At 41.2% G+C, this 20,197-nt stretch overlaps 2 protein-coding genes and 2 pseudogenes across 3 annotated transcripts; 3 read left to right on the top strand and 1 right to left on the bottom strand.

The window, feature by feature from the left end:
• Positions 1 to 40: 40 nt before the first annotated feature.
• On the top strand, positions 41 to 18,146 carry LOC104758822 (putative LRR receptor-like serine/threonine-protein kinase At1g56130; annotated as a pseudogene). The gene is made up of 25 exons (XR_015586413.1): positions 41 to 200; positions 8,426 to 9,009; positions 9,096 to 9,282; positions 9,366 to 9,437; positions 9,543 to 9,614; positions 9,715 to 9,786; positions 9,907 to 9,978; positions 10,106 to 10,177; positions 10,316 to 10,387; positions 10,473 to 10,544; positions 10,628 to 10,699; positions 10,787 to 10,858; positions 11,006 to 11,077; positions 11,193 to 11,258; positions 11,406 to 11,471; positions 11,597 to 11,641; positions 11,721 to 11,782; positions 11,904 to 12,263; positions 12,344 to 12,545; positions 12,638 to 12,799; positions 16,525 to 16,643; positions 16,703 to 16,913; positions 16,992 to 17,225; positions 17,315 to 17,465; positions 17,539 to 18,146. The product of XR_015586413.1 is annotated as a putative LRR receptor-like serine/threonine-protein kinase At1g56130 (transcript).
• LOC147924918 (uncharacterized) lies at positions 762 to 3,203 on the top strand. Its single transcript, XM_087497007.1, has 2 exons — positions 762 to 2,745; positions 2,818 to 3,203. Exons 1-2 carry the CDS (start codon positions 762 to 764, stop codon positions 3,201 to 3,203), a joined length of 2,370 nt encoding a protein of 789 aa, XP_087353133.1.
• LOC147924917 (uncharacterized) lies at positions 7,424 to 8,130 on the top strand. The gene has a single exon (XM_087494459.1). The coding sequence runs from the start codon at positions 7,424 to 7,426 to the stop codon at positions 7,985 to 7,987; it is 564 nt and encodes a 187-aa protein (XP_087350585.1). The 3' UTR covers positions 7,988 to 8,130.
• On the bottom strand, positions 13,001 to 16,239 carry LOC147924916 (uncharacterized; annotated as a pseudogene).
• Positions 18,147 to 20,197: the final 2,051 nt, after the last annotated feature.

Genomic DNA, 20,197 nt, shown 5'->3' with positions numbered 1-20,197 from the left:
CAACATACATATAAGGGAGGCGATATACACCGAAGCTTTTGTGTCAGACAACCGTTGATGTCAGTCAGACACACACAAAAAAAAATATATATACTAAAAAAGAGTAAAATTAAACTGCTGCCGAGCGACGATGCCCAAGTGTCTGCTCTGAAAGTGCATCAGAGTTCTGAAGGTGACAGGAGCCTGCGAAGTGTCTCAGAGTGCTGTTATGCTGACGTGGCATTTGAGCTGACGTGGAAGAAGATTATGGGAGTCGTGACAAGGAGCGTGAAAAGGAAGGAAGGAGAAGATCAAGATATACACGAGAAGATTGAGAGTATATTTGATCGAGAGGATTAGGGAGGATATTTCTTAGGATAAGGAATATTTTCTTTTTGTTAGGGATTCACAAAGATCTAGGTTAGAGATCGTATGTGAAGTGTTTAAAGGGACGAGGGCTAGCCGCAAAAAGAGTTAGCACTCGTGGGATAAGTTTGAGAGATTTGTAAACCTTCGAGCAAACAAAAAGAGCTTTGAAGGTGAGTGTGTTTTACTCTTTTAGATCTACACAGGGTGTTGTGTTAGATAGACAAGAGAGTAGGCTTAGATTCATAACTTGTAAAAGGGAGTTTTATAAGTTTGAATAAAAGCGTTTGCTTGGCGCGTTTCCAAGCAATTTAAGTGATTGTCGTTCTCTATACCTTTACAATTGGTATCAGAGCGAGCACCTGATAAAAAGTTCTGATATCCTTTTTCAATAGGTGAGATCTTGCGGCAAGGGTATGGAGAAATCACTGGATTTTGTTGCGGTTCAATCACCATTGAAACTCGATCCCGAGTGCTTTGGTTTTTGGAAAGTGTCAATCAAGCAGGCCATCTCAAGCATTGACATGGAAGCTTGGTTTGCGGTGGAAGATGGTTGGTCTCATCCGACGGAGAAAAATGAGAAGGGAGACTTGGTGCCTAAGCACAGGAAGAAATGGACGGCCGAAGAAAAAGCGGAGTCCAAACATAACTCACAGGCTCTGTCAGTTATCTTCAAGTCTTTGCCTAGGGACATTTTCAATCAAGTTCAAGGATGTGAAGCGGCCAAGGAAGCATGGGACATTCTGGTAGTCACGTTTGAAGGCACAAGTAGGGTCAAACGTACAAGGCTGGACAATCTCGCTTCAGATTTTGAAAACTTGCACATGATAGAAACTGAGTCAGTTGCTGAGTATAGCAGTCGTCTGAGTGGTATTGCACAAGAAGCTGTAGTTCTGGGTAAACGCTACAAGGACAAGAAGCTGGTGAAGAAATTTCTCAGGAGTCTGCCAGATAAGTTTCAACCACACAGGTCTGCTATTGATGTTTCGCTGAATTCTGATGAGCTCAAGTACAATCAAGTAGTTGGGATGATGCAGGCATTTGAGATACAGCTGAAGAAGAAGGAAAAGATAAATGAGAAATCATTTGCTCTCAAAGCCATTGAGGAACAGAAAATTGCAGAGTCTCAGGAAGTTGCAGATGAAGAAAAAGTCGGCTTGCTGGTTAAGAAATACTTTCGCAAGATGGAAAGAGGTCAGCGGAAGGGAACATCACCGGTCTTGAAATCCGATACTGATAAGGAAATCAGGAAGGGTGACAAGCAAGAACGACAGTGTGCTGAATGTGAGGGTTTTGGGCATTACAAGTCTAAATGTCCAAACAACAAACGGAAGAATTCCTTGCAATGCTATGGATGTAAGGGCTACGGTCACACCAAATTTGATTGTCCTTCACGAGAAAACAAGCAGAAGTCCTACATCACTTGGAGTGAAAGCGACTCAGATGAAGAGGTCGCCAAAGGAGAGGTTCTTAACAGCTTCCTTGCACTGCTGGGTGTCATTGAGGAAGATGAAGAAGATGATGTGGTGCTGGACACCAAGGACGTGGATGAGAAGGTGAATTCTGATTCAGAAGGAGAAGAGGCAGATTTGTCAGTAGAAGATCAGATAGAGCTTCTCATCAAGACGGTGGTTCAGAAGACTCAAGACAACACACAGTTAACTTCTGAGAGAGATACCTTACAGCTTCATGTTGCCATGATCTCTAAAGAATTAAGTGAAGAAAAGGCAAAGACTCTGCGACTTGAGAAGCAATTATATGAACAGCTGAAGAACATCAGGATGCTGAATAAAGGAACCAAAGATCTCGATACACTGCTGAGCACTGGAAGATCCAGCAATCTGAAGTGGGGTCTGGGTTACCAAGGAACAAACACCAACCCAACCACTAAATTCGTCAAAGGAGTGGAGACTGCACCAGAGCAGAAGGAGAGGAAGTTCTCTCAAACGACTAGGAGGTGTGATCAGGTTCCTGTGAATCCGAATTCAAGAAATCCAAGGATGGTTGTGTTTCCTGAGGTAAATACTAGGCCGCCATATGTCTCTAGTGGGTTTCTGCAGACGTCTCAAAGACCTGTTCAGCGTAGTAGACGAAGAGGATGTTGGTATTGTGGGCATCTAACTCACTATAAAGCCCAATGCTATCAGTTCCAGAATCGTGTGTCTAACCTTATGCAACGCCGTGGGTTTTATCCAGCTGTGAGGAGAAACACACAGGAGTATGTCAGGAAAGATGATCTCTACTGTCATGTGGCTTTCACAGCAGAGAAAACAGAGGTTGATCAGGCCAAGTGGTATTTTGACAGTGGTTGCTCCAGGCATATGACTGGTGCCCGTGATAATCTATCACATCTAGAAGGTGTTGCTGGAGGGAGAGTTACTTTTGGTGATGGAGGAAAGGGTACAATCCGAGGAAAAGGCACAACCCGTGGTGATTCTTAACCACATCTTAAGGATGTCTTTCTGGTCGAAGGGTTGAAGGCTAATCTAATAAGTATCAGTCAGTTGTGTGATGAAGGTCTGGATGTCAAATTCACCAAGAAGGGGTGCAAGGCTGTGGATCAACAAGGGTCAATACGACTTAGAGGCAGAAGATCTGGTAACAACTGTTACATGTGGAAATCATCAATACAGTGCTTTAACACAACTGCTGAGTTGGATACAGAACTGTGGCACCAGAAGCTTGGTCATATTAACATTCGCACAATGATGAAATTGGCTAATCAAGAGGTTGTGCGTGGAATTCCAAAGCTGAAAGGTGATCCACATTTCATATGTGGTCCTTGCAACAAAGGCAAGCAAGTCAAGACGTCTCATGGGCCTGTGACAGATGTTCGCACTAGCCATGCACTTCAGTAGGTACATATGGATTTGATGGGTCCAATTCAAGTTCAGAGCATTTCTGGACGACGATTCATCTTTGTCATGGTGGACGATTTCACTCGCTACACCTGGGTGCGATTTCTTCGTGAAAAAGCTGATGCTCTTGAATGCTTTCGCATTCTTGCCCTGCAGATTAAAAGTGAAAAATGTTCAATCCAAGCTATTAGGAGTGATCATGGAGGAGAGTTTCAGAATGACAAGTTTGATCAATTCTGCGGAAATCAGGGCATTGTTCATCAGTACTCTGCTCCGAGAACTCCAGAGCAGAATGGTGTTGTTGAAAGAAAGAACAGAACACTTCAAGAAATGGCGAGAGCTATGCTGCATGGGAATCAAGTGCCACATCGATTTTGGGATGAAGCTGTCAACACTGCTTGCTACATTATCAATCGTGTGTATGTCCGACCAGGAACCAGCAAGACTCCCTATGAGTTATGGAAAGGTAAGCCACCAACTGTAAGCTACTTTCATGTGTTTGGCTGCCTATGCTACATTCTGAATGACAAGGATCAGTTGGGTAAATTTGACTCGAAGAGTGATGAAGGGATCTTTCTTGGTTACTCCGGACACAGCACTGCTTTTTGTGTTTACAACAAACGCACAAGATCAGTTCAGGAAACAGTAAATGTTGTCTTTGATGATACTTCGTTTCAACGAATTGATATGGTGCCTGTTCTCTCTGACAAGGATCTGGTAACTGATGATGAGAAGTCTGAGCAAGCCTCTGGGAGTGCTAGTGATCATGCCAGCCCTGGACTGTCAACAGACGAGCTTCCTCCAGCTTCGCAGGTTCATCGGAATCACTCCTCAGACGATGTTATCGGTGCGATTCAGGGGGTAGAGTTACCAGGGGTAAACATATTGACTTTGCTCAGCTGGCTGGAAGGAAACAGAAGACTGTAGTTCCAGACTCAGTCTCTCAGGACTCTGAGATAGTTCAATTTGCCTGTTTTGTTTCCACTATGGAGCCAAAGAATCACAAAGAGGCTCTTCGGGATGAGTTCTGGGTTGCTGCAATGCAAGATGAGCTGGAACAATTTGAGCGCAGCAATGTGTGGGAACTCACTAAACGGCCAGCTAATGTCAATATAGTGGGAACAAAGTGGATCTTCAAGAATAAGAGTGATGCCAGTGGATGTATTGTGAGAAATAAAGCAAGACTTGTGGCCCAAGGTTACTCCCAAGTCGAAGGAGTTGACTTTGATGAAACCTTTGCTCCGGTAGCAAGGCTAGAATCTATCAGGTTCATGTTTGGTATGTCATGTGCTCTCAAGTTTACATTACATCAGATGGATGTTAAGAGTGCATTTCTGAATGGGATTCTACAAGAAGAAGTGTTTGTAGAACAGCCAAAAGGTTTTGAGAACCCACAACATCCTGAGCATGTGTACCGTTTGAAGAAAGCACTATATGGTCTCAAGCAGGCTCCAAGAGCATGGTATGAGAGGTTAACAACGTTTCTTCTGGATCAAGGATATGTTCGTGGAAGTGTAGACAAGACATTGTTTGTTCTCAACAGCAACAATGCCTTGATGTTTGTTCAGATCTACGTGGACGATATTATTTTTGGTTCTACCTGTCAATCTCTGGTGCAAAGGTTTGTGAAGAACATGTCACAGGAATTCGAGATGAGTATGGTGGGAGAGCTGAAATACTTCCTTGGTCTGCAAGTAGAACAATCAGCTGATGGGATCTTTGTGTCTCAAAGCACCTATGCTAAAGAATTGGTACAGCGATTTGGTTTAGGGAAGAGTAAAGAAGCTAAGGTACCTATGGGAGTCAATGACAAGCTGTCAAAAGATGAGGAAGGAGAGGATGTGGATGAACGACTATACAGAGGTATGATTGGGAGCTTGCTCTACCTGACAGCAAGTAGGCCTGATATTTGTCTGTCAGTAGGGATTTGCGCACGGTACCAGGCCAAGCCTAAGTTGTCTCACTTACTAGCAGTCAAGAAGATCATCAAATACGTCAAGGGGACAGTGAACTTTGGTATTTCCTTCACCAAGGATACCAACACCAGTTTGAGCGGGTACTGCGATGCTGATTGGGCAGGTTCTGTGGATGATCGCCGAAGTACTAGTGGAGGATGCTTCTTTATGGGCAACAATCTAATTTCATGGCACAGCAAGAAGCAGAACAGTGTCTCACTGTCAACCGCTGAGGCAGAATACATTGCCTTGGGCAGCTGTTGTACCCAGCTCCTATGGATGCGACAAATGTCCTCTGACTATGGTATGGACTCTGACACCTTGTTAATTCATTGTGATAATTTGAGTGCTATAAACATCTCTAAGAACCCTGTCCAGCATTCTAGAACAAAACACATAGATATTAGACACCACTTTGTTCGTGAACTTGTTGAGGCGAAACTGATTGAGATAGACCATGTGAGCACTGATTTTCAATTGGCTGATTTGTTTACTAAGCCTCTGGATTTCAACTGATTCATAAATCTGAGGAAGTCTATTGGTGTCTGTGAACTCTAACTATTTCTCTGAGTTGTGTTGGTCTAAGACAGGAACTGGAGCTAGAACAGATCATAGAAATCCTGGAATATATAGGAGATCAACATCTGAAAGAGTGTGGGAAATAGCTGCCTGTCATGCCGGTCTGCTCATCCTGTTAAACGTTGTCGTGATTAAGGAGGTCAAAGAGCTGTGAAGAGACATGCACAATCATTCGAAGGTTTAACAACCTAAGAAATGATGAGTTCCAAATCAGTGGCTGACGCAATCAAATGATGTCACTGAAGCTCAAGATGCTAAAGCAGTCATCATAAGGCTGTTTGATAAATATAAAAAAAAAAAAAAAAAAAAAAAAAAAAAAAAAAATATGTATATCATGTGCTCTTCAAAGAGATGAACTCCAGCTGTCTTAACATGTTGGGATAGACTGTAGACTAAAGGTATGCCAGTGTGAAAGACTACCCACATGCAACAGTCCTCTGATCTTCGACAATTCAAGAGGTTGTGATAGTTTCTAGTGAAGGTTCTGAACAAGTGGCTGATACGACAAAGGTCTGGTTAGTGTTCTGTCTTCTGCACTGTTTAATGCTCAGCAAAATTTAAAAAAAAAAAAAAAAAAAAAAAAAAAAAAAAAATTAATGCTCATGTGTGTTTAATTCTCGTTCAGGGTCTCTCATGAATCTGTCATTAGTGGCTGTGTGTATCTGTGTGTTTGATTCATGAATCTGTTAATTTGGATTGAAAAAGAAGAAGAATGAGATTTATTATTGCATGAATATTAATTGTGATTGATTGAATTAACGATTGAATGCAGTCAAATGAGGAAATAGATGCAGTGTACACTAATGTTTAATTAAGTGGTTTCAGGAAATCTTTAATGTTTTGGGCCGAGATTGTGCAGCCCATTGAGACTCACGGAGGTGTATAAAAAGGAGCAGCTAGGGTTTTGACGTTTTCCTCATCACCTTTGCAATTTCAATCTTGTGTCGATTAATCTTCTGCTCAAAATCTCTCTTTCTCCATTCGATCAACGCTCTATCAACGATGAAGTCCATCTTTAGTGGTTTCCACTATGACTCCAGCTCAGATGAGGAGCTTCACACTCCACCGTCCTCGTTGCCTCCGCCCACTCCATATGCTCCGATCGATTCCGCAACTGCTATGGTTGTATACCAACCTCGGGAGGAATCTGTCACCGCATCACTGACTCGGGTGGATCACGTTCCCTCGCTGTCTCACGGGAACCAAGAGACCTGCGACTCCTCGTCTTCTCCGCCGAGAGAGGTGACTTCTCGATTTCCGGTGGTCGATCTCACAGGTGATGTTCCTGTTCCCACAGTGTCGAATCAGGGGATCTCGTCTCGTCTGCGTAAAAGACAATCAGCTGCGGATATGGACGGTCGTGAATCCAAGCGTCCATCTCTCCGAAAGGAAAAGAGTGTGTCCTCCTCACGCGGTGCATCGTCAAAGGACTTTGACACAAAACGGTTCATGTCTGCTGAGGCTGCTCGACGGTATGGGTTCTTCGCCTCTCGAACCATAGCTGCTGAGGTTTGCTATACTCAGGGAGTAGGTGTTTCCACTAGGGAGCTGCTTGATCAAGCTGGTCTGTTGAAAACAGTCACCTAGATTGCTCCTTATGATTCTGAGGTTGTGTGTGAGTTCTGGGCAAATCTCCCTACAGTTAAGGTTGAAGGAAACTCAGTTGATGTGCTTGTCAGAGATTGGATGTATGAGTTTTCCCCAAGCCGCATCAATGCCTTGTTTGGTCTCCAGTCAGTTGATGTTCGTGAACAAAAGCTACAGACAGCTGCAATCCTGGAGGAGGATCTCGCACTCTTTTTGTCTGGTGGTCAAGTGAAGACCTGCAAGCAGCTTGTGTCGACGGCAATCAAGGACCCAGTGATCAAGGATCTGAATAAGATCTGTTGCAGCAACTGGTCTCCCACGGTGAATACAGGATACATATCCGCAAACAGAGCCATGGTGATCTACATGATCATGCATTGTATCCCATTTGATTTTGGGAGGATGATCTATGAACAGATCATACAGTTGGGGCTGCAGGCTCAGTCTGGCTTCCGGTTGCCGTTTCCCAGCCTCATCTATCAGCTGCTGTCTGCTCAGAGACCTGTTCCGAGTTTGTCATTGAAAGATACAAAGAAGGCAAAGGGGAAGAAGACAGCATCCGTTCCTGTTGATCCTGTTTCTCCAAAAGGGTCATCTGCAGAGCGCAAAGCCATCCGGTTGGCAATCAAGATCCTGCAAGATGCCTTGAACACTGGTAAGTAGTTTCTTACTTTGATGTTCAGTTTCTGGTTTAGTTTCTTGGTATTTTTGACTGAACTGTGCCAAACAAGCAGGGGGAGATGAGTCTGATTCAGAGGCCTGAGGGGAGATTTAGCTATGGGGGAGCAGCTGTTATTATTGCTCATTTTTTATTGTTTTTATGTGGTTCTCCCCTGTTTAAAACTTGAGAAGACTTGTTTTACTTTGTTTCTTTTTGGTTTTGAACAATTTATTTTAAAAAGGTCTTTATCGGTTAACCGTCATGTGTTGATTATTGCAATATTTTGTTAGTACGGTTGTGTTCTTGTTTGGCTGTGTTTGTCTGTGCGTTTTCAGGTTTCGATGTTGCGGTTGCTTGTGTGGCAAGATTCAGTCAAAAAGGGGGAGATTGAAAAGTGCATCAGAGCTCTGAAGGTGACAGGAGCCTGCGAAGTGTCTCAGAGTGCTGTTATGCTGACGTGGCGTTTGAGCTGACGTGGAAGAAGATTATGGGAGTCGTGACAAGGAGCGTGAGAAGGAAGGAAGGAGAAGATCAAGATATACACGAGAAGATTGAGAGTATATTTGATCGAGAGGATTAGGGAGGATATTTCTTAGGATAAGGAATATTTCCTTTTTGTTAGGGATTCACAAAGATCTAGGTTAGAGATCGTATGTGAAGTGTTTAAAGGGACGAGGGCTAGCCGCAAAAAGAGTTAGCACTCGTGGGATAAGTTTGAGAGATTTGTAAACCTTCAAGCAAACAAAAAGAGCTTTGAAGGTGAGTGTATTTTACTCTTTTAGATCTACACAGGGTGTTGTGTTAGATAGACAAGAGAGTAGGCTTAGATTCATAATTTGTAAAAGGGAGTTTTATAAGTTTGAATAAAAGCGTTTGTTTGGCGCGTTTCCAAGCAATTTAAGTGATTGTCGTTCTCTATACCTTTACATGCTCCTCACCGTCTGGTTCCTCTTGTGTATCTCCGGTTCGGTTCACATGGTTCGAGCTCAAAACCTAACCGTAGCCACTACTCATCCCGACGAAGGTACTTTACTGAAATAATTAAATTAATTAAGTTGCATGTTTGATTAAAACAAACTGACGGTTATGGGATAAATTGCATGCAAACAGCGCGAGCGTTGAACTCCATCTTCGCGGCTTGGAGGATCAAGGCTCCGAGGGAATGGAACATCAGCGGCGAACTTTGCTCCGGCGCTGCCATCATGGAGGAAATCACCATGGAGGACAAAAACTACAACCCTTTAATAAAATGCGACTGCTATTTCGACAAGTCCACAATCTGCCGCATCACTGCCCTGTACATATATTTCTCTCTTTTTTTTTTCCTTAAATCTTTTTGCATTCATCACCCCTTCGATCAATGTTGTTTCACTTTCACAGCAAGGTTTTTGCGAAAGATGTATCAGGACCCATACCTCCACAGCTCTGGACTTTGACATACCTCACCGATCTGTATAGACTTTTACCATTTCCTTTTCTTTTCTTTTTTTATCATCATTTAAAAGAAAATTTTTTTAAAAAAAACTCAAAAGATGACGATATGCATCTTTCTTTCAGGAACCTGGCTCAAAATTATATAACAGGCTCCCTTTCTCCTGCAATTGGAAACTTGACTCAACTGGAATGGATGTAATATTATAAGGCTCATGTGTTGATTGAATGAAACCTTAATTCTTCTTCCTTTTCTTTTTAATTCTGTCACACTACAACGGTTTCTCAACTACTGTAGAACTATTGGGATCAATGCCTTGTCTGGCCCCTTCCCCAAGGAAATTGGTTTGCTTACAAGTTTAAAATCGCTGTAAGCTTCTTCTTCTTCTTCTTCTTCTTCTTCTTATTCTCCATTCTTCTTTAAAAAAACATAGTAAATGTCAGATTTTGATGCTTCCTTAATATTAAACATATCTTTTTTTGCAAGCAGAGGTATTGGACTAAATAACTTTTCCGGTCCTATACCAGCTGAGATTGGGAACTGTACAAGACTACTGAAAATGTGAGAATGTACATATATATATAGTACTTTTGTGTAATTCACTAATCTCTGCAGTGTTTTTAATTAATAATATTTCATCATAATCATCTAGTTTTGTTATCATTTCTTACTTTTTTTTTTATTGCAGATACCTAGGAAATTCTGGACTTAGTGGAGAAATACCTTCATCATTTGCTAATCTTGTAGAGCTGCAAGACGCGTAAGACTTTCATGTTTATTGAATTCGCATATTGTTAAGTTTCATAGTTGGATTTCTACATTAATTTTTGTTACCTATTTGTGACTTTACATTATTATTTTCTTGGGGTGATTTTTTCCTTAATAATGTTTGTACCAGTTGGTTAAACGATGTGGACGTTACTGGTCCGATCCCGGAATTTATAGGAAAATGGACCAGACTTACTATCTTGTAAGAATGATTTCATTTTTTTCCTTCAATTTTTTTGTCATATATTGGGAAATTCTTCATGCATGGCATGTTTTACTGCATGCAGGAAACTTCACGGAACTCGTTTGAGTGGTCCGCTACCGTCGTCATTTTCCAACTTAACTTCTTTGACAGACCTGTATGTGTTAGTTGCATTGGTGCCAAAATCATTCTTATTTACTATCTTCTCCTCTACGTTTATAATCATATCCTAAAATGTAGGAGTGTTGGTGATATCTCCAATGGAAGCTCTTCTCTCGAATTCATCAAAGACATGAAATCTCTAAATACATTGTAAGGCTACAATTCTACTCCAATATGTGAACTATGAACTGTTTCCCTCTCCTCCTTGTATTTAACATTTGATCATATGAGTCGCAGAACATTTAGAAACAGCAATCTCACTGGGACAATCCCCTCTAATATCGGGGAATACTCAAAACTGAGACAAGTGTAAGTTACTACAACATACGTACGAGCTAGTGAGATGATTTGCGAAAGCCACCCAAAGTGATCTTAACATTGCTGACAATATCATATAATTATTTCTCCATTTTTCCGTTCATTGAACTTGATGTGTGATTCGTGTCTGTTTTCCAGTGATTTGAGCTTCAACAAACTACATGGACCAATTCCGGCTTCACTTTTCAACTTAAGTGGTCTTACTCACTTGTAAGTTTTCTACTTTTTTTGTTTGGGTCTTCATGTTGGTTGGTATGTATTCCCTACCAGTGATGATATATATAACTGTGGAATGAAATACTTTTGTACGTTGTCTTCATATTAGGTATCTTGGAAACAACACGTTAAATGGTTCTTTGCCCACTGAAAAGAGCCGGAGTTTGATCAATATGTGAGTTACATATATAGTCCTTTCTAATTAATCACCTTTGAAAGCCACAAAGTCCTGATCATATATAATCTGGAAACTGTTTTTGATTATATAACATGCATATTCTGTAGATCCTAATCATAATTCTTCTGTACGTTTTTCTTTCAGAGATGTATCCTACAATGATTTGTCTGGTAGTCTTCCTTCATGGGTCAGCTTACCAAACTTGAAACTGTAAGTACACAAAACACACTCTCTACTAAATATACTAACGGTGTTTTTCAATCTCAGCGCTTTTTTTTTTCTTTTGTAGGAAACATTTATAAGAATTATAATAAAACTGTATGTTATTTGTGCAGCAACCTTGTTGTTAACAACTTCACCTTGGAAGGTCTAGACAAGAGGTGATATGCCCTGAAATTCCTGTTTCATATATTTTGTTTTTCTTCTCTCTCTAAATCTGTTTATATTTTTGTTAAAAAGGGTTTTACCAGGACTAAAGTGCTTGCAGAAGAACTTCCCCTGCAACCGAGGCAAAGGAATCTGTAAGTGTAACAGAGAGAGAGAGAGAGATGTATATCATCATAAACGTTGTGCTTAACCGTGTATTCTGTTGGAAAAAAGATTTGCTTAAGGTTTGATCTATTAATGACTGGTGGTCTCTAGATTCTGACTTTTTCATCAACTGCGGAGGCCCGCAACTACCGTCTGTTAGCGGAGAAGTGTTTGAGAGGGAGGACGAGGATCTTGGAGCAGCTTCATTTGTCGTGAGTGATGTTCAGAGATGGGCAGCTAGTAGTGTAGGACTTTTTGCCCAGAGTATTAGTAATATATGGGTTGTTAACGCTTTGGACTCAGACCTTTTTCGGTCCGCAAGAAAATCTTCATCTTCCCTAAGGTATTATGGGTTGGGGCTTGAAAATGGAGGCTATACCGTAACACTTCAGTTTGCTGAAATACAGATTATATATTGGTTCTAACACATGGAAAGGTTTAGCAAGACGACTATTTGATATTTATGTCCAGGTCTGCCCTACCGCGTTACAAGTATAATTGTTGGTGTAACCATATAATCTTTCTTGCTGAAACCTAGCTCATGTTTCCAGGGAAGACTTGTTGAAAAGGATTTTGATATACGCCAAATAGTTGGTGGTGACGCTACTGTCGGAGGTGTTCAGAAAGATTATAAAGCAAATGTATCAGAAAATTACCTTGAAATTCATCTTTTATGGGCTGGCAAAGGATCAATTGGTGTTCCTACTATGGGTACTTATGGGCCATTAATATCGGCTGTCAGTGCAAAACCAGGTACCACAACAAGTACAACTGGCGAACTTTTCTTTTATTTCATTTTTTTTTTTACATCACCTGATGCCTAAGTGTTACATATTCTTGTTTAGATTTTACACCAACAGTAGCTAACAGGCCACCATCAAAGAAAAAGTATAGGACTGGTACAGTTGTGGGTGCTGGTCTTGGCCTAGGACTTTTGAGCATCTTTTTTGCGGGCGTGGTTATCTTCATCATCCGAAAAGGCAAAAAACGTTACACAGTTAATAAAGGTATACATGTCACAAGCAAGTTACAAGGCCCTTGAGCTTGAATATTGTAGAATTAGGTATTGAACTGCCTTGATTTTATTGATCTTGATTACAACCTTATATATACATGTTTAACTAGGGTTTATACAAACCGTTATTGACGTACATTACACGTTTAAAGCCCAAAACACTAAGCCCATAATATACCGCTAATACTTCCCCTCACGTTGGAGTGTGAAGGTCTTGAACACCCAACTTGGACATCAAATAGAGAAACTGCAGACGACCTAGTGCTTTAGTCAGTAAGTCTGCAAGTTGATCTTCGGACCGAACATGGTGAGTAGTAATGATACCATCACGAACTGCATCACGAACTGCATGACAATCAATTTCGATATGTTTAGTGCGTTCATGGAAGACTGGATTAGCAGCGATGTGTAAAGCAGCCTTGTTATCACAGAACAAAAGAGTTGGCACAGTTTGCTCAATACCAAATTCTTTTAACAACTTACGCAACCATTTGATTTCACGAAGTGCAACAGACATTGTGCGATATTCTGCTTCGACAGAAGAATGAGAGACGACATCTTGCTTCTTAGACTTCCAAGCTATCGGAGAACCACCAAGGAGAACAACATAAGCAGTAAGTGAGCGTCGTGTAATCGAACAAGTAGACCAATCAGAGTCACAGTACACCGTGAGTGATAAATCAGGATCAGATCGAAGAAGAATCCCTTGGCCTGGTGAACCTTTTAAGAACTTAACAACCCGGAGAGCCACATCACAGTGAGCTGCCCGCAGTTGCTTCATAAACTGAGATAACACATGCACCGAATAGGCTAACTCAGGACGAGTATGAAGAAGATAGAGCAAACGCCCAACAAGACGACGATAAGGCGTAGGATCGGAAAGCAATGGACCATCATCATCCGCAAGATGATGGTTTTCTTCAAGAGGAGTGACGGCAGGACAAGCACCAAGATTACCACTGTCAGCGATTATATCCAAGGTGTACTTCCGTTGAGACAAGAAGATACCATCCGACCCACGGGAAACTTCAATACCAAGGAAATACTTCAACTTACCTAGATCCTTCATGGAAAAACATTTCCCCAAATAATCTTTGAATTTTTGTAGCATATAACTGTCATTACCACAAATGAGCAAGTCATCAACATAAATCAGCACCCGAAGTTCGATATTCTCACGAGTATATGAAAATAAAGAGTAATCATCATAGGCCTGAACAAAAACGAAACGAAGCAAAGAGTCCGAGAGCTTCTTGAACCAACACCGCGGAGCTTGTTTATGCCCATACAATGCCTTTTTAAGGCGACAAACTTTGTTAGGCTGAGAGTGTCGAAAACCGGGAGAAAGTTTCATATAAACCTCTTCCTCGAGATCGCCATGAAGAAAGGCGTTGTTAACGTCCATTTGATAAACCTCCCAATGTTTAGCAGCAACAAGACGTAGAAGTGTACGAACCGTAGTCATTTTTACCACGGGTGCAAAAGTCTCACCAAAATCCACCCCTTCAACCTGCTTATTACCACATACGACCAACCGAGCTTTGTAACGTTCAATAGAACCATCAGACTTGTACTTGGTTTTAAAAACCCATAGACTGTCAATTGCCAAACTGTTTTTCGGTGTAAGCGAGAAAGTTAGTGAGGATGGTCCGTACTTCCGATTTTTCAAGCATTAAATACGTCCAGACAGATCTTGAGAAATCATCCACAATTGTTAAAAAATAAACAGCACCACATGAGGATAGAACACGATAGGGTCCCCAAACATCGCAATGTATTAAAGAAAAACAATCCAATGCTTTATTAATACTTTGTGAAAAAACTTCTCTAGTTTAGCTCGAAAACAGATGTCACAAGAACGAGAGCTAATAGACGAATCAGAAATAGAAACCATAGGTAATGCAGAAAGTACAGAAAAACTTGGATGACCCAACCGCTGATGCCACAAATCTTGATCAGAAGAAGCCTTGACCGTGTGAATCTTAGCAGTAGCAACATCCGTCAGATAATAAACCCCATCATGCTCTTCACCTCTTCCAATCAAAGTCCTCGAAAAACGGTCCTGTAAAACATAAATTGTATCAGTAAACACGGCCATACACTTTGTTTGCTTGACAATTTTGGAGACAGAAATCAAAGTGCAATTCAATGTTGGCACAAAAAGCACATTATGCAGTGCAACTTTCTCGGAGAGAGGAAAATCTCCCATACTCAAAGCAAACGTTTTACTTCCGTCAGCAAACCCAATCGAACAAGGTGGAATAGAGACAACATTAATTAAGAGAGAAAGTTGACCAGTCATATGATGGGACGCCCCCGTATCAAGAATAACATCACCAAAATTCTTCTTACCAGACAACTTATCGGAACTACTTGCAGCTGATGTTTTCTCATGAATCATCTGAGAGAGAACACGAAGCTGATCTTGTGTGAATTCAGGGAACGAAGACGGATTAGAGCTGGTCGCATGAGCCGTAGCAAACTGTCCTCTACCGCGGCCAGAACCAGTGCCACGTCCGCCTCGACCACGACCACCCGAGCCACGACCAACACCACTACGCTCGGTCCACCAATCAGGAAAACCAATGATGGACCAACAATCTTTCTTTTCATGACCCGACCGTCCACAATGAGAACACAAAACAGGACGAGACTTAACGATAGAAAACTCAGCACGGTTCCCAACAGAAAGTTCTGTTCCGGTGGGCGAAGCTTGATGGCGAGTGACGAACCCGAATGACTTTAGAATACGCAACACCGAGAGTGGGAAGGGGATCCATGTTGATGAGGCTTGTGCAAATCCCACCAAATCGTGCATCATCAAGACCCATTACAAACTGATGAAGCTTCTCATTATCCCTTTCAGTAACGATTGCAGTCAGAATCGAACCATGGGGACACACCGGACTAGCTTGATAGGTTTTTAATTCATCCCAAAGATGACACAACTTGCCGTAATATTCTACGACCGTCTGTCCGTGCTGGCGACAAGAGGCAAGCTGAGCCTTGATTTGATGAACTCGAACATTGTTACTAACAGATAAACGCTGCTGCAACTCATCCCAAAGAAGATGAGCATCAGAGATAAAAGTTACGGTGGTCTTAACTTTTGGCTCAATCGAAGCCCTTATCCAACCCACGATCATTGAATTTACGGTCTTCCAATTCTCAAAATCGGGACGGTGCTTGCAGGCTTTGGGATTGTGCCGTTGATGAAGCTTGTTTTTCGTTTGGCTTGAAGAGCATTCAGCATCTCCTCATACCATTCGTTGTAGTTGTCTCCGTTTAGCAAAACAGAGGTGATAACAGTCCCGGGGTTGTCGGAGCTTGACAGAGTATACGGTGACACCACCGTGGAAGCAGCGGAAGTGATGATAGCCCCTGTAGACGAAGACATCTGTTCTCCTTGAGTAGTCATAAAGAACTCGATACACAAGACAAATCGAAACTATCGATGAACACAACTAATCGAAACTATCGATGAACAACAAGAATTTTATAAACTTTTCTAGCTTTGATACCATGTAGAATTAGGTATTGAACTGCCTTGATTTTATTGATCTTGATTACAACCTTATATATACATGCTTAACTAGGGTTTATACAAACCGTCATTGACGTACATTACACGTTTAAAGCCCAAAACACTAAGCCCATAATATACCGCTAATAAATATCATCTTTCAAATTGGTTAATAACTCCTTTTTTTGTTGCAGAGCTGCTTAGTATGGACGTAAAACCTTACACTTTTACTTACTCTGAACTTAAAAGTGCTACTCAAGATTTCGATCCCTCAAACAAGCTTGGAGAGGGAGGGTTTGGTTCTGTTTATAAGGTAAGCCCGGTCCCATACCAAAAGTGTTTTTGTTATGATTTAACACATTACTCCAACAGGGAAACCTGAGTGATGGAAGAGAGATCGCTGTGAAAGTGTTGTCGGATGGATCTCGACACGGGAAGGGACAATTTGTAGCAGAGATCATAACAATTTCTACAGTTCTGCATCGCAACCTAGTAAAGCTTTACGGGTGCTGCTATGAAGGAGATCATCGTTTGCTCGTATATGAGTACCTCCCAAATGGCAGTCTCGATCAGGCACTATTTGGTAATGATGGAGCAGAAAGATTAGTAGTTAATTTACCCTTTGATTCTCTGCAGCCAAGATGATTTTGGGATGTTGCAGGAGGTGAAAAGATTTTACATCTTGATTGGCCAACCCGTTATGAGATATGCCTAGGAGTTGACAGAGGTCTAGCCTACCTCCACGAGGAGGCGAGTGATCGCATAGTACATAGGGATGTAAAGGCTAGCAACATTTTGCTTGACTCTAAGCTGCTCCCAAAAGTTTCTGATTTGGGCTTGCAAAGCTATACGATGAAAGTAATACCCACATGAGTACCAAAGTGGCAGGGACCATGTACCTATCCCCAAAGCCTCCACTAATTTTCTTCTTTGTAACAATACTATAGGTTTATATAACACATGGTCTTGTACCAATTAATGCAGTGGATATCTTGCGCCAGAGTATGCCATGCGTGGACAACTATCAGAGAAAACAGATGTGTATGCCTTTGGTGTTGTGGCTCTTGAGCTAGTGAGTGGAAGGAAAAACTATGATACAAGCCTGGATGATGAAAAGAAATATCTTCTGGACTGGGTACGTTCTTGTTATTTTTATACATTTTTAAATGGTATAAGTCGATATATTAAACGTGGTGTACAATCAATAGGCATGGAATCAGCACGAGCAAAGCCGTGAAGGTGACCTAATCGATCAGGAGCTGACTGAATTCAACATGGAAGAAGTGAAACGCATGATAGGAATTGCTCTGCTTTGCATTCAGGCATCTTATGGATTGAGACCACCAATGTCAAGAGTGGTGGCCATGCTTTCAGGAGACGTTGAGGTCAGTGATGTAACCTCTAAGCCAGGCTACCTAACCGACTGGACAGTTGATGACACCTCAAGCTCCTCTTTCAATACCTTTCAAACTAAAGACACAAGCGCTTCTTCATTCTCCTCCACGAGGTTTGTGACGCCTAGAGACGGCGACTTTAAGCCAATGCACGGCGTGAAGATCAATGAGGGGAGATGACAATGTTTCTTTTCTATCTATACATACCTTGTTGAAAAGTGATTCAAAGCTGGGGATAAATGGTGAAATTTAAGTATTTGTGAATTTTTACTTTCTAATCAATTTTTGTTATACAGCAGACCTTTGTGTATGTGACTATATGAGAATACTATATTCTTAAACATATTTCACTTGTATTTCAATAATGTTTTGAGCACTTCATAGTGAGGTTGTCCGCTGGTGGAGTTGAATAATAGATTTTCCTTGTTGGAAGAATTTAATGATCTTGGAGGTTAAAACTTTAAAACAATTACTGTTTTGATACCTTTTAGTTAACCTTTTTTTGTCAAACTCCTTTTAGTTAACCAAGTTATTATTATGTTAAAAATATAACGCCTTAGGAATTAGGATTGTTGATACTAGGATTTTTGTGTCTCCTAGTAGGTCTCAATTAACCTTAGGTGTTGTAGTACTTAAGGTGTCAATTCAAATGGGATGTTGCTAGCAATCAAGATGCAATCAAGCAATCACAAGTCAAGCCAATTCAAAAAGAGTGTTTGTCTAACAATCCTAGAATGATCAGAATGCAAAATGGAAATGAGTCACAGAACTAGAAACGAAAATGTATGACAAGAAGCGAACAAGAATTAGTGAAACCGAAAACGATTCTAAGCATGAACTAGACAACAAGAAGGGAAACACTCTCAGGAATGGAATAAAAATCAGAAAAAAAGAGGTTCTAAGGATGGGAGTAATTGATGTCGGTGGAGTATCCTAGTCTATAGAGTGTTTAACATGTCACAAGCAAATCATCCCTAAACTATGAACATCACTTCTTAGCTAATCCAATCTCTTGACATAAGCTACTCAAACTCAACCACTTCCAAACCTAGCTCTCGCTAGAGAAACATGTTCAAGCATGGCATGAAAAACAAGTTCATTCACGTCAACAAACATCTTAGACAACTAATCTCTTAGGCTAGGAACGTAAGTCTCTGGCACTAGTTGGTTAGACATTTCATCGAACACCTTTTCAGTGCGGAAATGTCTAAGACCTAGTTCCAATTGATCAGAGAGAAACAAGTATTTCTAACTCTAGTCCAGAAGAGAATCATACAAATCAAAGCTTAAACACTCTACATCCTAAGATCCTCCACCTAATCTATCCCATCCTCAAGAACTACCACACTACTCAGATCCGAAAATCATCATCAAGGATGCAAACTCAGAAAACATTGAAACAAACATTCTTAGATAGATAAAAATGAGATGAACAACTTGTAAAATAAATCAAATGCGAATACTCAATAAACTCCAAGATGTCGGATTACAAAGTCTGAAAACGTATTTGGTGGCTAGGTAAAACCTTAAGGAATAGAACAATACGAGATTAAAAGATGTCTTCAGCCAAGACTTAACAAAATGTATTTATAGTAAAAACATGTAAATCCCTAAAACTTAAAACGACAAGGTGAAGAGTCGGTTTGGGAATCTCCTGAAGCGTGTAAGACATAACGTCTTCCGGACATGTGCGAATGAGTCGGTGTGTGTCCAGTGGCTCGACCTAGATGGCTCGAGTGAGGTCGAGTGATGCGTGGTGAGGCTGGCTCGAGCAAGGTCGACTGGGTGGAGTGGAGCCTCCCAGATTTTGCAGTTTTGGCGGGAAAACGAGATTTTACGATTTTGGCGAGAAAACGAGATTTTGCGATTTTGGCGGAAAAACGAGATTTTACGGTTTTGGCGGGAAAACGAGATTTTGCGGTTTTGGCGAGAAAACGAGATTTTGCGGTTTTGGCGGGAAAATGAGATTTTGCGGTTTTGGCGGAAAACAAGATTTTACGATTTTGACGGGAAAATGAGATTTTGCGGTTTTGGAGGTAAAACAAGATTTTGCGAGTTTGGCGGGAAAACGTGATTTTGCGGTTTGACGGGAAAATATAATTTTGCTGTTTTGGCGGGAAAACGTAATTTTGCGGTTTTGGCAGAAAAACGAGTTTTCGTGTTTTGTGTTTTTGGTAGGAAAATGTGATTTTGCGGGTTTAGTGTAGGTGATTAGACTTGACAAAAAAAAAGTATAGGTGATTAGAAAGAAAAAAAAACCCAATGGGTACCCATAACTGATAGGGTAAACCCGTGTAAGACTTTATAGTTTTGGGTACATGCCCTTTTTTAACCCATTTAATTTCTTAGAGAAAAAACAGATCCCAAAACCCAGTTTTAAGCATGGGTTTCGGGTACCTACTGGGTTTTTACCCACTTTTAACATCCCTAAGTGGAGGGATGTTGGCTCGAACCAGAGTGGTGTTGGCTCGAT

Source organism: Camelina sativa, chromosome 17 (assembly GCF_030686135.1).
Source record: "Camelina sativa cultivar CO46 ecotype springtype chromosome 17, ASM3068613v1".
Lineage (NCBI taxonomy): Eukaryota > Viridiplantae > Streptophyta > Magnoliopsida > Brassicales > Brassicaceae > Camelina > Camelina sativa.
Note: the sequence above shows the minus strand (reverse complement) of the source record. Positions and strands in the feature narration are given on the sequence as shown.